General features: G+C 41.6%; 1 protein-coding gene across 2 annotated transcripts; it reads right to left on the bottom strand.

The window, feature by feature from the left end:
- Nucleotides 1–864: 864 nt before the first annotated feature.
- UBXN2A (UBX domain protein 2A) lies at nucleotides 865–19104 on the bottom strand. Of its 2 annotated transcripts, XM_050893287.1 has the most exons (7): nucleotides 19061–19104; nucleotides 15659–15712; nucleotides 14082–14217; nucleotides 12133–12242; nucleotides 10411–10551; nucleotides 5264–5428; nucleotides 865–2449 (listed from the first exon to the last, which is right to left on the bottom strand). In XM_050893287.1, the coding sequence occupies exons 2-7, from the start codon at nucleotides 15697–15699 to the stop codon at nucleotides 2161–2163; spliced, it is 882 nt and encodes a 293-aa protein (XP_050749244.1). In that variant the 5' UTR covers nucleotides 15700–15712; nucleotides 19061–19104; the 3' UTR covers nucleotides 865–2160. The 2 variants fall into 2 exon arrangements, with proteins under 2 accessions (XP_050749244.1, XP_050749245.1); XM_050893288.1 differs by lacking the exons at nucleotides 15659–15712; nucleotides 19061–19104 and having other exon boundaries at nucleotides 14180–14218.
- Between the last annotated feature and the right edge of the window lie 494 nt (nucleotides 19105–19598).

Here is a 19598-nt window from a genome sequence, read left to right as displayed (position 1 = left end):
AAAATTTGCTCGCATTTTGTAATTAAGATCATGACACTTTCAAACTGCAAATGGACACTCAAGTACACCAAAGCTGTAGCCAGAAACAGTTGATTTCAGTAAAGCACAACATACAGCCAGACAGAATCAAGCTATCCAGTCTCTTAAAATACTGGCAGCAGACATGAATCAACGTTGAAATACTAAATACTTACTGCTCCTTTCCAAAAACATGATCTTTTTATAACAAGCAAAATGGATTTACCTCCCTTAAAATTTGACACACCCCCCTTCAATTTCAATCTTACACTAATTATTTCTTTGAATTTCTATGTTGCAAATGCAGGGATAGTATATGGCTACTTCGATGTTTCATGCACCTTTTAGATAAGAACGATTGAGCTTACAATCAAGCATGTGTGGTCTTCTAATACCTAGTTTTACATTAAGACAAATTCAAAAGCACTGATTAATAAAATTCACTGTTCAGGAAGCTCTGCAAACTGAGGGTTGGATCTGTGTCTGTAGGTGATGTCTCTTCAATTTTTCCTAGTGGATTTGTCTGCACGTTTCTTCCTACTACTAGAGATCTGGTAGGCTTTTCATATAGCAGAGGAGTCAATGCAAGAGCAAAGAAAATTTAGTTGTATTATTTGCTACGTAAACCTGAATGATACAGTAGCACATCAAGTTGATAGCACTGAAAACAGTTAACTGCATAGTTTTCAGAGATTTCCTTTCTGAATACATTCAATAGATATTTGTGCAGTTGACTTTCATTTCACTGCCCTCAAACAGACCAGGAGAGATGCTGAAGCAAAACAGTTTTACATCCCTGGGAATGAAGTAAGAGCACCCCTAGTCTGAAGTAACATGACTTTCAGATAGAATTCAGGTAACTCCAATTAAGTAATTTTCTATTTAGAACAAAACCAGGAAATCTCAAACCCATCTTTCATTTAACCATGCAAAAGAAGTACAACTCCAACAATCATCCATTTGTGTAGGTAGCACAAACTAGTCAGCACTCACTGAAGGCCCCAGAATAAGTCTTACCTAGAGACTCTAGTTCCATTCACAAACCCACATGCTACTTAGCAAACACAGTACAAAATATTTAGTCTTTATGTTGACTTCTCCTTTAGCAAAATGTGAAATAGTTGGCTACAAATTTTACGTCTCAAGTACATGAATAGCAAAATAAAAGATTTGGATGGAAATGGGGCAGAGGAGGGGAAGAAACCTCAGTTTTCAAATAAGAATTTCCAACATCTTTGAAACTTGGCCACATGCAATCAGTGTCTCAATCAGCTGGTCGGTTCAGGACAGAGGCAGATATATAGTACAAAACCAACTGTGTCCCTCTAAGCCACTATTCCTGTATGGTAATCTCCAGAAAAGCTGAAGGTTTTGTGTGACAAGGCTAAAAGTGGATCTCTAGCCTAATGAGCTAGGTAGTTTAACATCACCCTATCTGTAAGACACCCATAGCAGCACAAGAGAGGCAGAAACCACTTCAATCATTGGTAATAACAATTCCTTCAGAGCTTACTTTGAGGCACTTCATCTGCAGTAAGCACCAGACTACCTCATTTCTATCTTCTCACACATGTGCCTGCCACCATGTGAAGACCTGATAGAACATTACACTGCAGATCTTGTGATAAAAGTGAAATCCTGAAGATACTGATATTGAAGATTTTCAAGTTAGTTAGGAGTTCAAATGTGAGCTTCCCTGCAGCATCTGTTGCCTAAAAGTTAGTGAGAAGAATGCAAACTGCAGCAGCTTACACCAAAATGTAAGTGAAACCAAACAGTTCAGTTCCACTTTAGTCCAAAGTGCAAAAATAAATACTATTTTTCCTTAAAAGGTGCTATCAGTAGTAATTAAGTCTCAGAGAACTGTTCTGCCTAAATACACTCATTAAAGAACTAAGAAGCTTTCTACCTAAGGAAATTCTAAGGATGACCTGTTGTACAGTTACCTCTGCTACGTTATATAGCCAGGCTCTGACCACCAAATTTAGTTGAAAATACTTCTATTACAGCAGATGATAGCACAGTACACATTCTGCTCTCTAAAAGCACAGTACATGAGGATGAGAGTGCATCCAGATATTGCTGGTTACATTTTTGGTTTTGTCTAGTTCCACCTGTATGTAGTTTTTGGCCAGTTAAAAGCTAATTTGATCTCGTACTTTTGATAGGATTTTTTTGCTCATTCTTGAGCTGTCCATTAGGTGTAGCAGCAGTTTTATAGTCATTGTCAGGTGCTTTTATCACTAAGAGTCTGAAAGGTTCAGTTGTCTTCCGAAGTCTCTGAACAACAACAGCATTTTGCAACTTTGCTTCCTCTAGTGTGAGCGTCTCATCTCGCAGCTCTTGAAAGGGCAGCGAAGTAGTCAGTGTGAAGGGAACACTTCCCTCTGATCCTTGATACTTTGTTATGAAGTCTCTGACATGGCTTATTCTGAGAAGAAAAAAAGAAAATTCAGCATTAGAGCACTCGAATCCCAACACAGACCATATGCACAACACACATAGCCACCACAAGAAGAGAACGAGACACCCACTTCATGTAATAGCTGATGGCATAGAAATGGAGGAATACAGATGGGGTGGTATCCTGAAGTGCCTGATCCACCTGGCAGGCAAGGACCAAGGTTTGCATCGCTCTGAGAGCAGTCCCAAGGGAAAAAGGATGAGTATCTTATTCTGAGCACTCAAGTGCTTCACTATGGCTCAGATGGTAGTTACACAAGCCTACCATTTCTTAACCAGCTGGTGGAGCTCTTACCTGAGGTTTCTGTAGCCAAGCGCTAGAATACAGATGCCTCCAGTGTGGGATACATGTAGCAGAACCATAATAATAATAAAGAAAAAGGGTTTGCAAAAACTGTCTGGATAGCTTATGAGTCAACTAGGTCTAAATATAGTCTCCTACCAAAGCAGATGCAGCAGTGAATTCATTACAGATTCAAGCTGCCTGTTAAGGTGTGAAGAACCTTGCAACAAGCAAGCAAGACAGGTCTTGCTGTGGAAGAATCAGGATTGACCAATTTAATTAGAAAATGAAGATGACAGGATACAGCTATACCAGTAAAATAAACATAGTGTCAATGCCCATTCTCTGATCCTGAGGCCAACTGGTAGACTCTGGCTACTGGTAAATTACTAAACTCATCCTTCCTCTCCCCCCATGTACAGGGTAGCCCATGGGGTTTACTGCCTCCTAGGAATGGTCCGTGACCTGAGCTAACATCTGAACCAAGCCTAGATACTGTTTAAGAAAGCGCTAGTTGGCCTGGCGGAAAGCCATCCTAACAGTTTGGCAGCACAGATGACCAAATTTTCACGTCTCAGTCATACTTACTAGGACAGATATAGCCAGCATCTAATGTCTGTGCACGCAGGCCTCAATTAAGAGACAGTGCCTGGTCTTAAAAGCCTAGAGCCTGAAAAACCTCAAGCAGGAATAAATTTTTGGTTGGACATTTACAAGTGTCTACATGCATTATATGAAAGTTCATTGGGTCCCAAGAGCAACTCAGGCAATTAGCCATCAGCTATCTGCTTTAGGATGAACAAGTTCCTTTCCAGGCTCCATACCCGATGCTCCAGGGTCACACTAACTTAGCAACTGCTCAAGAAGGGACACAACTCGATTCAAGAGATAGCTACGTGCGCTATTCCTACAGCATTGCTCTGCTAGTTGCATCACTCTCATGTCTCCTCGGTTCCCCATAGTGCAGTATTACAATGCTACCTGCATTTTTGCTCCAGTGCTGTAACTTCAATCTTTCATCAGTAATCAAGTCATATCTGAAGTAGTAGCTACTGTGGCACATACACATTCTATCTGCAAAAGGGTAAAAGTAATCAATTTACCCAGGCATTGTAAATGGTTGACTGCTGCTTCTCCACTGAAAGGAGTGCTATACATGCAATCATAATGCTTAAGGATATGTACTCTAAAAGGATTTCCCCCTATTTCTTATTAGGTTATACACAAATACTGTATACAGCACAAACATGCTGGTCTTGTGGCAAGAGGATATGTTATGATGGAATATTTATTGCAAACTACTTCAAAAAGAGCATTGCAACCGTAAGGCTGTTGTTCTGCTTATCTCACTTTTTTTTTCCTCCAAAAGCACTTAGCAGCTGTTCAAATTGCTATTTACCATGAAGACAAAAAGCTTCTAAATATACTTAAATGTGTGAAACCTGGAATAATTAAGATATTAAGCCCTCCAATGAAGTATGTATAATTAAAATAGCAATTGACCCTTCAGCAGTACATCACAACAGTGTTTCAGTTCATACCTCAGGCCACTACCAGTAATAAATTAGTACAAGTTAAAGAAAAAGTTACAGTCATTAACCTTCAACTGCTGAGCTTTTCCTCTGACCGGCCACAAAGACATACATAGTTTATCTTGACAGCGGCCTGGGTTGTATTAAATCTGTGGTCACTTTAAATGCTTCACAGAGAAGCACAGGCAACATATTCTTTCCATATGATGTGACTGTATAGTACTGGAATAACTTTTCAAAATACAAATTTGAGAAAGGTCTCTAAAGGCAGTAGTTCTACAATGTAACGTTAAACAGCTAATCCTACTTTTTCAAAGCTCCTGCATACATATGCTGCGCTGACACCTTCTGATGTTATCCCCATTTATAAGCCTCTTTGGGAACTGGAAATTTTACTAATTAAGAATTAAACACATTGGATGCATTCTATTCTGTCCATGTTGACATGCAAGTGATGAATCTCCCCTGCCTAGTGCACTGACTCTGTCCCTCCCTAGAGGTTTCTCTGGCTCAACTCTAAGTCATATCCTCCAGCTCCCAGCTGTGCTGCTGTCTGTGCCCAATGACTAGCAGGCTTTTTCCTAAGCAATTTGCTCCAGATGTAGTCATTTTGTGAGGGATCTGTCATCTTAAAAGCTGCTTCCTCGAGTAACAAGCAATACATACACCTTAACTTCCACTAACATACAACAAACTCCCACAGTTTCCTCAGATTTTCATTTATGCTCAGTTATGTGCTCACTATTAACATCAGTTCACATTCCTCTTATGCTCCTCTCTCGTCAGCTAAAAGGAGGCTGAAAAGAGGTTTGAAAGGAGGTTTTCTAGATACAGCTGAACAGCAGTCCAATGTTAAGTGAACTGAGGAGGTAGATTATTCACAGAAATTAGAGACTTATCATGCGTACAGGCATAGGACAAATAGTTCAGGTGCAAATACATATGACAGTGCTAAAATAAATCTTACCTGTGAGAAACGTTGAATTTCTGAATTATCCTTTCCCCATCAGCTAACCAGATCTGGATGTTAGTGATAGGCTCCAAATCATTTAAGGGTACTAAAGGCAGGTGTCTCTTGTTGTCAGGTCCTTGATGATCATCTCTTACTTTAGAGATTATCCTTGGAGTAGCACTGGAAAGAAAAGCCATATGAGGTTATGCCTTCTGCATACACATGTAAGCCTGAACTTCCCTCCAGACCTCTGCTTCTGGAGCTTTCTGCCCTGTATCAGAATGAAGCGATGATTTCTTTTTTTAACAAATATAGGAATACTGACATAAATGTCAGTGGTTTTTTTTAACTGTATGCCAATACTTTCTCTTGAAGACTTCAACATGGTAAAGAATTTCAGTTTGCTCATGTTAAACATTTTTACAAGATGGAAGGGAACTTAACTATCAAAGGATTAAATATGAATACACAAGAGATGAAACAGTCTGAAGATTCTTCATGCATTTTTTTGTACTCTAATCACACAAGTGAAACTTTAAGGGGTTTGAGTATTGAATCTGCATACTCAATGTTAATTTTCACTGTAATGTGATTACAGTAATTCAATTTAACTGGATGTTGTTAGCCTTGATTTAGGCCCCAGCATCATCTATTTCAGTTTAGAAGCATTACTCATCTATCAGAGAAATTGACTTAATGTGAAAATCCAGGCTGATGCACACAGCACTTGGATTTTGTTTTTTTTCCTAAGGCACTTTTGACAGTTGACCCTACCATAAGGTCAAAGATCCATAAAATGACTTGACAGAATACAGGGACCTCAGTCCAAGTGCATGGTCTTAAAAAAAAAATTACTGGCAAAAATTTTTATTCTGAAGAAATGTCTAGAGCTTAGTGCTTCTTTCAGAACTAAGCTTGTTCGGCATGTACTGTTTAAGTCATCATAAGGCCTGATCCAATGGGCACATCCTCAGCTCATGTGAGTATAACCAGATGTTTGCTTGCAAAACAATAGCAGTGATTTAAGGAGTTATCATTTCTTCTCTGAGCTCAGCTGTGGTCACTGACTACGTGAACACTTCATGGTGGTTTGCGGAAAAGCTTTCTCTTTGCACAGAAAACTGATGAGTTACTGTTTCTTGAGAAAGAAGTCGGTAACCAATGGCCATAGAATAACAGTCTTACAATACTGTATCTGCTTCGTGGACAAACCCCATCCTTGCATCCTTATGTTCTTGTACCTGTCTTTTTTTTAATAATAAATTGGCTGTGACTCTTCTGCTTTATGATTAAACTAAGATGGCTAATGAATTAATATATTCAGGCTAATAAAGTTAGTGTCTTGGGCTCAAGTCCTTCTCAATCTGAGGTATTTCAAAAACCCTTATCACCCACTGCCTAGTTAAGTGCCCTAACTTCTAGGCTATCAGCCAGTAGAGGCACTTTTTATTTCTTCCATTGAAACTCTGCATAAAGAATGAGAATCAAGGAATCTCATTCCCAAGTGAGTGATAAGAGATGTTCACTGCAACTGGAGGCAGATGAGAGGCACAGAACTGACTGTTTTGCCTTACACAGAAATCAGCTGGGGCACAAGAACTTGGCACCAACAGATTCCAAGAGGCACATCTGTAAAACATTCTGGTACTCCAAGTACAAGTGACTTTCTATCACCCACCTGCCTCTACTGATTTACTTATCTCACACCCAGCTTCTGTTCATGCTTGACCTCAATACAAAATTAACCCTAATTGCCCTCCAGATCTGGAAAAAAAGCTTGAGCACCAGCAAGACAATGTTAAACAGTCTCAGGACCAGAGGGGGGGAAAAAAAAAAGTTCAAGTCATACTTCAGTCCAGCAATGATCAGCTTTTGCTGTCTACTTGATCAGTGACATTCAGTTCCAGGTTCAGACACTGAAGTATAAGCACTTATGTGAGCTAGCTGTCTCCAGTACAACAGAGGCTGGAGCGGCAGTCAACCAGCTGCAGCACTGGTTTAGCCTGGGCTGAACTGCATTTTAGCCCAGCAGTCACAGCTGTAGTTCAGGCAACTGTCTCAAATGGATACAGATTTTGGTGTCATTCTCAAACCAACTTCCCTCATGGTCACATCTCAGAATTTGTGGTAGGCACTGGAGATGATTCTTTCAATAGCAAGTATGTGTGAAACTGAAGCCAACACATTAAGCAAAGCTGCAAGAGAAAGTTAGAAGATCTACATTCACCAAGGTTTAAAGCATTTCTATACTTAATAACTTTGCTCTTGTAGAACTGACAGATAAAGCCATCTAGTGGTGGGAGCTTTGACTAAAGCCACAGACCGAGAATCTAAGTCTCTTATTAGCCTGAGATCAAAGCATTATCACCCCTTTTAAAGGCTTATTCCTTTTATGAGATTATCAAAAGAAGATGTAAACTAAAGATCGAAGCGACCTAAGAGCCTCCTGTCAATTTTCTGGAAAGAAAAAGCCCAAGAGTTAGGTATCATGCCTTACCCTGACTAATGGTTAAGAAGCTTGACACACAATGTTTTACCCTAATGAGGTTGTAGAGCAAGCCCACTTTGCTACAAGGGATTTCAGTCAATAGCTTAATTAACATGCTTCTGAGGCAGTCTTTAAAATGCATTCATAAGCTTAATAGAAAAGTGCAGTTGCAAATCTTGTTATAATCCCAAACTATTAAATGCAGCTGAATGGTGGAAGATAAAACAGAATATACCCATTAGTTATACAGGTTCATAAGCTATATTGGAAAAGTCTGACAAGTCTCATTTGTTTCTCCTGTACAACAAAAAGGGAGAGGATCAAGCCCATCTGAGTTATATCAACAAACATATAACTCTTAGTTCCTCCATTTTGCCTCCAACAAAAGTTTTAATGAGCCAGTCAACAGACTTATTCATAATGGTTCATCCACCACATAATCCATCCATCTGGGAACACTGGCAGAAAATCTACAGACTATTAAAAAAACTTCTATTTCATAAGCAGAAGTTTAGCTAGGTCATAAGCTAAAGTAACCTGTTCAGTCATTTGCCTCTCTCATTTCTGATTAAGCACACAAATGCAACTGTGGAAAGGGAGTTCTATAGTTTAAAACTTGTTACAGGTCTCCATAGCACTACTATTTCCCCACAAAGCTTTTCTGCTGAAAGAGTAGCATATGCATGCAATGGACATATATTAGCATCAGGAAGTGAGCACTAGTTTATGGAGTAAGGGCACTTACGGCTCATGTTTCCAACATCAGCAAAAATATTTACTTGTCTTTAAAGAAAAGGCTCTGATAGCATAGCACTGAATAGACTAGCAAGGGGATGGGGAAGCATTTTATCTAGTCCATAAAGAAAAAAAGTGCTGAGCAAGTTGTAGGATGTCTCAGTGTACAAGACCAGTCAACCGAAATTCACAGAATAGCATGTTTCTAGAACCTAACTCACCTATTGGGAAGCAAGATCATTACTTGCTGTAGGCATGACAGAGCACGACAAGCAACTGAACAACCTACCATTTAGCACTGGTTAGCAGCAGAAACCCAGCACACCGAAGATCTTTTTGCTTTTGCCATATACAGGTCTACTTGTAGATAAAATAAGGTTAAGTTCTTGACTCTTGTTTGCTCTGGATTTCAGTGCTACCAAAAGCAAGTCTTGCAGCGTCTCATCCATCTCTCAAGAGAAGATTTTCCTTATTGACCGTATCTACTCAAGCATGTAGCAACTGAATGGACTGTGCTACAGAAACAGATGAAACTGATAAAACAGATACGTGCTTCTCTGAGGCAGCCTGGAACCACTCATCCTTTACCATTATCAGTCTCTCACTCTGCACATTGTTATTTTCTTCCCCTGCCTCATCTGTTCCTACCCAGGTCACACTTTCCCTCAGCACAAGCACTGGGCCTTAGCAGCAAGCCCTTTCCACTTAATCAAAACAAGCTGTTCACCTAAGGTTTCACCACAGTCTGCTAACCCGAGTCGGCAGGTCACTAAGCAGTCCCACCTGTGAAGGCTTCCTATAGGCTCCTGGTCACTAAATGTGTTCTGTTCCCTAGGCTGAAGTCTGCTTTTATAGGCACATAAGTCTTACACAGCAGGGATATGTGAAGCAGATAATTTGGCTGGAGCAAGCAAAAGTCACAGGGATCAAATACATGAACTCCTGGCCCGCACCTCTACAAGAGCCTTCCAAAATACAGTACTGTTTGGTTATAAATCAAGTCCAGTTTTAGCATTGGCATTAGTGCCTGACACTCTCCAACCACAAGAGAGTCATGGAGTAAAGGAAAGAGATCACTGTAACATGCTAAAAATGTCTTACTGCAATAAATGCATGGTTAAATACTGAGGAATTTTAAGAGAATGCAAAATAACCTCTTACTTCTTCAGTTCCCTTTACGGGACTGACATACTCCCTTCTCACACAAACTATTGCACATACAGCTTTAAAAGAGGTTCTTTTCTCTTAAATCACACAATAGAAGAGTGATAGCCTTTCAGCTGGAAACAGTTCTGCTAATATTGAGACCTTGAACAAAGAAAGCCAACAACATCCTGGCTGTATTAACAGGAACACAGCCAGTAGATTGTGGGAGCCGATTATCCCCCCCCACAGCACTTGGACACACCTAAATACTGCATTCAGATTTGGTACCCAAAATAAAAGAAAAATGTCGATAAACTGGAGCAAGTTCCACGGAGGGCCACCAGGATGGCCACAGGCTGGAGCATTCGCCCTGTGAGGAGAGGCTGGGGGAGAGGGGCTTGTTCAGCCTGTGGAAGAGATGGTGTTGGGGACACACACCTAACAGCAGCCTGCCAGGGTCTACAGGAGGTCATCAGGAGGAGAGAGCCAAGCTTTTCATAATGGACATAAATTGAAACAAGAGACATTCAGACTGGATATAAGAAAAAGTTTCTTTCCCATGAGGACAGTTAAGCACTGAAACAGGCTGCGCAGCTTCCACTCTTGCTGGATTTCAAGGCCCAACTGGATAAAAGCCTGAGCAACCTCATCTGTTCCCACAGATGACCCTGCTTTGAGCAGGAGCTTGGCTTAGAGAACTCCAGAGGTCACTTCCAACCTGAATTATGAGATCCTTTACCATAGATATAGTTCCCTTCAGCTACTCAATCACAGATCACATCAAACTACTCACCTTCCTAATCTGTAACCATGTCCAGAAAAGGGATGAAACATTGGCTTTTTCGATGACAAATACACCTTATCTTTTTTATCTTCCACTTTCACATCTACCTCCTCCTTATCAAAAACTTTTCGTAGCTCAAAAGGCAGTTCCCTTAAGAAAAAAAAATACATATCAGAAAAAGAACTACACTACTGTTTTCAGTTTACAAAATAGATTAATACCTGTTCTATGTTTATCCTTTCAAGGATGATGCTTTAAAAAAAAAAACTTCACAAGTATTTACTAAGAGTTATGTTAAGTGCATGATATACAAACAACTTCAAGTTCCTGAACTGCAAATTAACTAGAAAGTGAACAACAAAAAGACATCATTGTGCAAGTTGTTGAATGATGTTCAAATTTACTCAGCAGTTACCACTCCAAAGCACATGATGTGTAGGAAGTTCAGTATTGCCACACATTGCTGCAAAAGGTTCAATTATTTTATCCCCACAGCAAAACAAGACGACAATTGGCTTTTTAAGAGAAAGAACTGAGTTTAGACACAATGTGTTTAATTACGAATAAACACGAATCTCAGCTTTTAAAAATTAGATCATCACTAATAGCTACACTCTTTAGTGCAGTAATGTCACCTTGGTAATGCGGTATTTGCATTAAGCAGAACACAACAATGCCTTTGTCTATGAGCTCTGATGCAGATACTACATTTTCGGGTGGTGGGGCTCAGCTGGCACAGGGGCTGTACTAAGTGCTTCTCTACCATCAACAATTATGCAGGAACCATCTTGTAATTAGCATCTTCATGAGCAAACGGTGGAAGAAAGGTGGCAAACTTTTGATGCATGCACACAAAGAAAGCAAAGGGCTTTAAACAGTGCAGTTAATTGCTATTACAACTAACACAGGTGACAGCCATAGAGGAGAAATATAGTGTAAAATTAGTATTTTTGATGGGCTAGCAAAGTATGGAAGAGACAAAAAAATACAATGGCTTAGTAATTTCACATACTTGAAAAGGAGTTATTAAATTATATTCTCCATAAAATTATATTCTCCTCTCCACTTGTATGGGGTGAGGAAACAGACTACAAATTAAAGGCTCAAAATTACATTGGTTTCTATGGTCAACCTGCTTTTTTAAAGCAACACTGCAAACACTAGCAGAAATCAGCATAGCATTCTAATTTTTAACAAGGGAATAAAAGTAAAATTGCCATATACACACACAAATGACTGAAACATCACGTTTGTACTAGGAATAATGTCTGAAATTTAAGACTGATCAGAGTTTCTTGATGTTACATGGAGCAACTGTGCCCATTTAAGGCTTTTCATCAATAAAAAGAAAACAAAGACCATAAAACCAGAAGTGCTCAACCACTTGTGCATTGAGTTCGTTAGTCAAAGTACCATTTGATCAGTAGCTCTTACTGGGCACTCTGATTTATTCCTTATTTCATTCTGCACCTGCTGTGCCCCCTATCAACACTCACTTTTATCTATTTCATCAGCAACTGTACGACTACTGCAATTGAAAGCTATATTAAACCTGTTGATGTTAAAATAGCCATTAGCACTGCAGGAACTGAGACAGGCAGTGGCCTACGCTCCAACAGGGATACTGCAGTGCAGCAAAGCCAAGCAGCTATGTAAAAAATTTAAAGCATAAGCTAAGTGCTATCCAAAGCACATTAACTCAGTCTGATTAAGAACACAAAACTCACTCACCCTTTTTTAATGGAGTCCAAGAATTGCTGGTTTGCAACATCAGTGTAGCTCCTAAGTTCACCATCGTTTACTGTAAACCCGTTTTTCCAAAGTTTAATGATTACATCGACCTATAAAGTAAGAACAATTCTCATTATAACACTGATGTAAAACCAGCTTGGTATATCCACAGTACCCTATGATTGTAAATCATCCACTGCATGGACTAAAAATACGGAGAGAAGGCTCACTATAATCTGTTTTGGCCCTGCGCCAACAGGCAGAGCAACTGCAAGGGGTAAGTGACATTTCTAAGTATCTTGTGTCAATCAGGGTTAGAAATAAACCTTCCCCCACTTGTTGTGCTTTCCTAGGTCAAGAATGCTCCTTCAATTCAGCAGGGGGAAGAAAAAAAAAAAAAAAAAAAAGAGCTGGAAGATCCCAGCCAGCTGCAACTCTTCAAGAGCTAATCTGAGAGCACACATGCCTGGTGTTGGAACACCAACTACCAGAAATAGTCCAGCTGGGGATTTATTAGGGTAAAGCCTTGTTCTGATCATTCAGGAGGATTTTCTGAAAGCAAGGCATTGAGATAATACATGCAGAAGCCTTTCACTCAGGAAATGCAGCAAGTATCAGAAAATTACATTCAGACAGTCATATGTTTATGTTACCCTGGAATTCCTGGGTATATTCAAACCCTTGGTGTTAGGGGAATGAAAAAATAAACTCTCAGTAATTCATTAACTTTGCCAGAGAACATCCACTACTTCAACTTGTAGCCTTCACACTGTTCACTGAAATCTCTCCAACTTTAACATGGATATGTTTGGGATTGCATTTTCATATTTACGCATCATGCCATTTAAGGAAGCATTTGATCATCCAGGTCTGATCCCTGAAATAACATTGTCTTGACAGATACTTGGCCACATGTGAGGTATACGAAGCATGTACAAACGCAGAATTCACCTCAGCTGGAAATTAGTTTGAACTAGGCTTGATAGTACATGACAATTTTCTCTTTTTTTTTTTTTTCTTTTTTGCAGTTTGAGTTGTTAGAAGATGATTGCTATATAAATACACAGTATGTGCAAACTGCTGAATAAAATTCCTTCTCTTTTGGTTGGGTAATCTGTCAAAAAGGCATATAGCACTCAGCAAGATTAGATTCCTTTAAGAAGTCTTGTGTCTCATGGCACCAATACATATGGAAGGAGTTCTCATCATGGGAAGGTTCCTCTACAGTGAACCAGTATTCAAGTTTAACACGGACTAATTATTCCACACCAACTTCCCATTTAGACATTGACACAAGTACTGCCATGGAACACTATTTCAGAACTGCAATTTAAGATATTGCTCCTGACACTCCTTTTCTCCCAGGCTCAGTTGGGGATCCACAAACGTAATTTCCAGCAGTGCCCACTCCAAATTTCTCCTTGACATCTTAATTCTACATGGCCTTTTCTCCAGCCCCTTACCAGTCTTTGGGGAGTAACAGAAAAATATGAAAAGGGCAGAATCACTGAGATACAAACCCATACTAAACATCCCACTACTACCACAACTATACAAATGAGAGCAAATGAAAAAAATTTGGGCTACGCCTCTGCATAAAAAGGCTGCGACTCTTTAAAAAACTTCTTATGTAATAGTAGTTGTCATTCCTTGCGCCTCATGATCAGCTCACTCTCCTTACTAACAAAGCAGGAGTGCATTAGCCAATGCCAGTGCAAGTCCTAGAAGAACACTAGAACCACTATAAAACAGTAAGAGCCAAAAGCACAGAAGCATAGGCGTGGTTGACTAAGAAATGGGAGACTGTTCCTACTGCTGTCTGAATTCTGTGTGCATTTATTTACAGATGTACTGGATAAGACTGCTGGACTTCTTGCATTTGTTTTCCAGAGTACTCCAGGAGGAGTGCTATTATGTTAAACATGAGTATTTTTTCCTTCACTGCCTACCTGGTTCTTGACTGTAGTTGGGGGCATACATATAGCACCAACCTTCTGAGCTTCTTCAAAAAGGTTATCTACAAAGTAGTCACAGTTTTGTTGCGTACCATTCAAAATCTGATCATCGGTTCCTGATTTACACATCCTGCAGAACAAAGACAGAAGTAAAAATGATGCCTCAGAGAGCACATTAGAAGACAAGCAGTTACCCTAGAAGTTCAGTACCAAGGTGTAAAAGGCATGCTCCCCTGCACCCAGCTTACTTGGTTGTTACAACACATCAGGTCAACTTTGCATTGTGCCTTTTCTAGAAACTTCCTACGAATCTCTAACTGCTCCTGTTTGCACTTCAGAAGCACAAGTTAAAGAATGACAATAGAAAAGGTGAATTCATCTATGCAGAAGCTTCTAAACTTGGTATCAGAGCAAGGAATGCAAGTTAGATGATTCATACTTCTAATGCAGACCATCAAACATTTAACTGCACACCAAGGAAAGGCCTTCCTTAAATCATTTCCTTGATACAGGCTTGGGTGACTTCCTTTGCCGTAAGTTTTAAAAACCACGTACAAGAAAATTGCCCTAGGATTTACTCCCTCACCCCCACTTGAACCTCCCCATTCCCAGCACCATCACAGAACCACCATTGCTGTCTTTGAAAGTACATTAGAAAAACTCAGGAACAAGTGACTCAACACTGCTTGAGCACACTGAAGAAATACAATGGAAGACTTCAATACTGTGGAGACTGCCAGAGCATTAAAAAAGATGCATCAACCACATCTTTTTATAGAACATTGTATATGTGACAGCTGTTTCTGTTAGATTTTCACCAATCAAAATGCAGAAATATGCAACCTGAATGAATGATTATCTTTCAGCTTAGGTTCTTTGCATAGTAAGAGGATTATGCAGCTTTTGGTAAACATGGCAGGAGTTATTCCTATTGGAGATTCAGAAAAGTCTATTTTAAGCAATTCAGAAAAAAAAAATCCCAGCTCTTGAAAAATATCCAGTTTTACATAAAACTCCGCATTGAATTCAAGAGCAGCAATGCTTACTTGAATGGTAATTAGATACATTTGCATAAAAAGGAATTGTTTGCAGTGCATCTATGCAACACTAAGAATCCCTACAGATTAACATCTTTAAACAAAAGAAAAACTCAACAACATTAAAGAAGAAATTTCAGAAGTATGCTGTCCCTATTTTAGTTTTCTAATAGAACAAAAGAAACTTGAAGCGTTAATCTAGGTATTCACTATGCTTTACCTTGAAAACATAACTGGAAAACCAAACACCTCCATATCAAATGTAGAGATGCACAGTGAATTAGCAATTTGTAAGGCTGCCTTTCTATTTTAAATACAAATATTTATGCAGCTTCTTGCATCTAGGAAACATTCCAGGTATGTGAAAAATCTTTTAGCAAAACAATGTATTTTTTAAAAAAACTGCAGTATATGTGGAGCAGGTGGATACAGAAAAAAAAATTTTTTACATAAAGTTGGAAAAGTCATGACAGGACACACAAATGGCAATAGGAAAGGAAGAGGAAAAAGGGGGAGGGGGGAACTGGCACCTACCATTCTTTCTTTACAGTTTTGATATTGTCCATGTCTTTCATTCTGGTGCTTCGCCTAATTATGAAAAGAAGATGGTTTAAAACAAAACAAAACAGAAAAAAACAATCAGACAAAATGCCAGCACACTTTGCCTCCTTTTGTAGCTGAAACACTCTTTATAGTTTTTCCTGTGTTGATACTACATTTAACCAGAAACCTCAACCTCCCCCCCACCAAGTCTCCAGATGGTTCTTTGTTTTCCTGCAGTTTCTAATTTACTGACACATGAACCATGCATCGGTTTCAGACATTCAAAAGGAAGATTACTTTTTCATAAATGTACAAAATAAATTCCACAATAATCATGTGAATTGAAAGTACATGCCCATACTTACACTGAGGAAAAAAATATCACATTCCTTTTCTGAGCGGCATGATTTAAACTCTCCTGATTTTTCACAACACTATGAGACAGTTGCAGAAAAACTGCACTGCCACTGCAGGCATTGCAATGACCTTCGCCTTAACAGTGTGCATTATCGAAAGGTGCAAGATTTGTCAGGTTCCTCTTCCTACCATACCTCAAAATATTGGTGCAGCATCCCAGAAACTGTGAATTATCATTTCTGGTCTACCGTTTTGCCGGAAAGAAAATCCTGGATTTGCAAGTACTAAATATACTACAGGATTAGTCTGCTGAGTCAAAAGAAATGAAGAATGCCATACTGATCTCATTACACTCACTTCTGAGCTCTCTAAAAGAAGTTAGAGAAAGTCACAAAAAGCCAGACACTCCCAAAAACAGCCTTAAAAAAAAACAAACAAAAAACCACTCTAAAATTAGATAAGCCCCCAGGAGAACAGAAATTTTAAGTTGCAACTGTGTTTAAAGAGTTATTCCTGAAGACCGCTAGGTACAGGTTACACAGATGATATTCTGCTCCTGGCAGGTTTGTGACTAAGTCATGAGATTGTGCATGGCTTTTAGAGAGCATCAAACTAAGCAGTGACAGCCATCGTACTCCTGAAAAAGTAATATGCACAGCAAGACTAAAATAAATTTTAAGCGGTCTTGATATCTAATTTAACAAGATGGAGAGGTTAGGGGGAAACAACATTCACTGCAGCACTAACAAAAAAAAAAACCCCATTCAGTTATTCAGTACTAATTCATGTTCCTCAGGAGGTTGATTTTGGTATTCTTTCATCTTGAAAGTTAAATCCTTGTGAGACACGTTCTGTAGAAATGTATATAAGCCTTCAGAAAACCCCCAAAACGACCAAAAAGATTCAGTCAATGTGTCCATAACAGGTTTTGAAGTTTAGGCAGCCTTCAATTTAACCAATGCTGTTATGCATTAGGTCAAAACACTATACTTAGCGCACCTCTGACATGTCACACAAGATGTGGTACAGTCTTTTTGTTTCCCCACAAATGTTCTGCCAGAGCATTATATATACCAGGCAAGCCTGTGCTGGTACATTATGACCTTAGAAGCGTATCTGATCGCTGTACTTGGAACTTTGTACTTGCACTTGGAAAAAATGAACATTCAGTATCAAGTAAGTATAGTGAACTTAAGAGTGCTTAAAAAATATAATTTTTCAAACTTGTCCCAAATTAAGTTTTAACACACTTTAGCACAAAGTAATTTTTTGTGCGTTGTGTTAATGTGCTTATCTTCTAATCTTTCACTACTCAATAGACTACTCCCCAAAGCAACACGAGCCACCTCCAGCCATCTGCTTTTGTTGATTCTCTGTGACTTCTGTGTTAAAAAGAGACAGACACAATGAAGCAGCTCTTCAAATTAATTCTTTTGCTACATTAGGCTGGCCTCAAATGTGCATGAATAGTATTCAAAACTGGTCAGCTGTGAAAGTCGCTGTTCCTTCTAAAGTGCAACAGCAATTACGCTTAGAAGAAATGTTTGTGTTAATATATAAAGGTAAAGAAGTCAGCCTATACAGCATATTGATGTTTATTATGAACAAAAAGCCATTAGGAGACAGTGATCAGACTGCACTGCAAGCACACCAGCTCAGCAAGCCAACCCAACTAGCACAAACAACCCCTCCCACCAACTTCTGACAGACATCCTTAGATGCCACTTAAAACATTCAGAGTTTTGGTACGTATTTTTTGTGTCTGTGATAAAAAACTATCACAGAACTGAACTTCCACCTCCGGAAATTAAGTCTAAAACACAGGAAGAAGCTGCAGCTGCCAGCAGCCCACCGCAGCTACATCTGATAACTGTGGTAGGATACTCGGGGCCTTTCCCGGCACAGATCAGCTTCTCCTGCCTCAACGGCCCTTCCACCCCGCTGAGGCTCCATCCCTGCGACCCGCTCCACACGGGACGGGCCACTGACCCAGCAGTGGCCTTTCACAGCCAGTTCTTTGAAACAAGCAGCTCTCACCTACACATTTATAGACGTATTAGTTTCGGCAGATATTTCGTGCTCAATGTTGCTTAGCCCACGCATCCAGTTATTTTAATGCAAGAGAAACAAAACAGAAACTATCTTTGATGCTGTCCTTGCTCTTAAGGGCAGAAACATTCAAGCAAGCACACACAGCCCCCTCCCCGCATGAAAGCCTGTCTTACTAACTTTGGCAGAAAGTAAACTTTTCAAGTCGAAAACTGTTTACAGCAGAGCAGTCTATCACTACACCACACAGAAATTATGACTGAAAACTGCACTGCACCGTGCGACAAAGAAACAAGCAGCTACAGAGAAATGGCAAGTGCAAATTAGAAGTGAGATGAGCATCAAACCTCGTGGCCTGAACGTGAATGATACGCTCAGGTAAAAATCACAGCATAAACGTTTCCTCTCCAGCTGGCTACAAGGGCTGTGCATTTTGGAAAGAAACCTGACCCCCCTCCCCGGCCTGCCAGCGCCTGAACTTATCAGCGCTCCCGATACGCCAGCTAGGCTCTGCCCGCGCAGCGCAGCGGCACACGAAGCAGACGCACCGCGCCTCCTGCCAAAACCGCTGCCCAAAACACGCCCTGCCTGAGCGGCAGCCCACGCCAGCAGCCCGGCGCGGTGGGCTGCCACTGAGGTGTTCTTAAAGACGATGAGACAATAACGCGGTAGCAACGCGGAGGAGTAAGGCCCCAGGGTGCCCGAGAGAGGGGCGGGGCCCGGCCGAGTAACGACCCCCCCGCCCTGCCCGCGCCGAGGGACGCCTCACGGTGACGCCCCGCTCCACGCGGGACGGGACCGAGGGCCACCGGCGGAGCGGGGCGAAGCAGTCGGGCGGAGGCAGCGGGAAGGCTCAGCCCGCCCTCCCCCTCAGGACGGTCCGCAGGGACGGCCGCGGGCAAAGTTCAAGCCCCGGTCGGAGCTGAGGGAGCGCCGGCTCGGCGGAACGCGCTCCCCCGGCCCGACCTCCCCCCGCAGCAAACTCACCCGGCCGCCGCCACGGCGCCGGCAGCGCGCAGCCCGGCACCGGCCTCCCCGCCGCGCCAACTCGCCCGTGTCCCGCGCCCCACCGCGCACGCGCCGGCGCCAGAGGCCGGGGCACCCGCTGCCCCCGCCCGGACCGGGCGAGGCGGGGCGGGGGGCAGAGCTCCGCCCCCGCCACACCGAGGGGCGGGGCTTCGGCCGCCATGTCGTGGGTGCGGGGGGGGGGCGGGGGGCAGCTGTGTCGCGTCGCGAGTGGGGCTTGGCGGGGATCCCCACCCGCGTGTGCAGGGGGAAACGCAGCTTCCGCAGAGTCTGCCCTGCCCTGCCCTCCCGGGGAGAGGCAAGGGCTGGCGGGGCTTGCGGCCCGGTGCTTCCCGCCCGAACGAGCCGGGCCCCCCTCGCCCCGCTGCGGCTCGTCCTCCGAGGGCAGGGGGCAAAATGTCCGGGCAGGGCTCGCGGGGCCTGGTGCAGCGCTGCGGCCGCGGCTCGCGTCGCTGCGCGAGGGGCTGCTGTCGCCTTTCGAGGGGCGGATAAAGCTCTG

Source organism: Gymnogyps californianus, chromosome 3 (genome assembly GCF_018139145.2).
Source record: "Gymnogyps californianus isolate 813 chromosome 3, ASM1813914v2, whole genome shotgun sequence".
NCBI lineage: Eukaryota > Metazoa > Chordata > Aves > Accipitriformes > Cathartidae > Gymnogyps > Gymnogyps californianus.
The sequence above is the reverse complement of the archived record's forward strand: the minus strand, read 5'-3'. Positions and strand labels throughout refer to the sequence as shown.

Coding starts and splice junctions, on each gene's coding strand:
- UBXN2A (XM_050893287.1), bottom strand. CDS start 15,699: ATGAAAGACATGGACAATATCAAAACTGTAAAGAAAGAATG. Junction 5,429..10,410: donor CATGGTTACAGATTAGGAAG/GTGAGTAGTTTG, acceptor TTTTCTTTCCAG/TGCTACTCCAAGGATAATCT. Junction 2,450..5,263: donor AAATTCAACGTTTCTCACAG/GTAAGATTTATT, acceptor TTTTCTTCTCAG/AATAAGCCATGTCAGAGACT.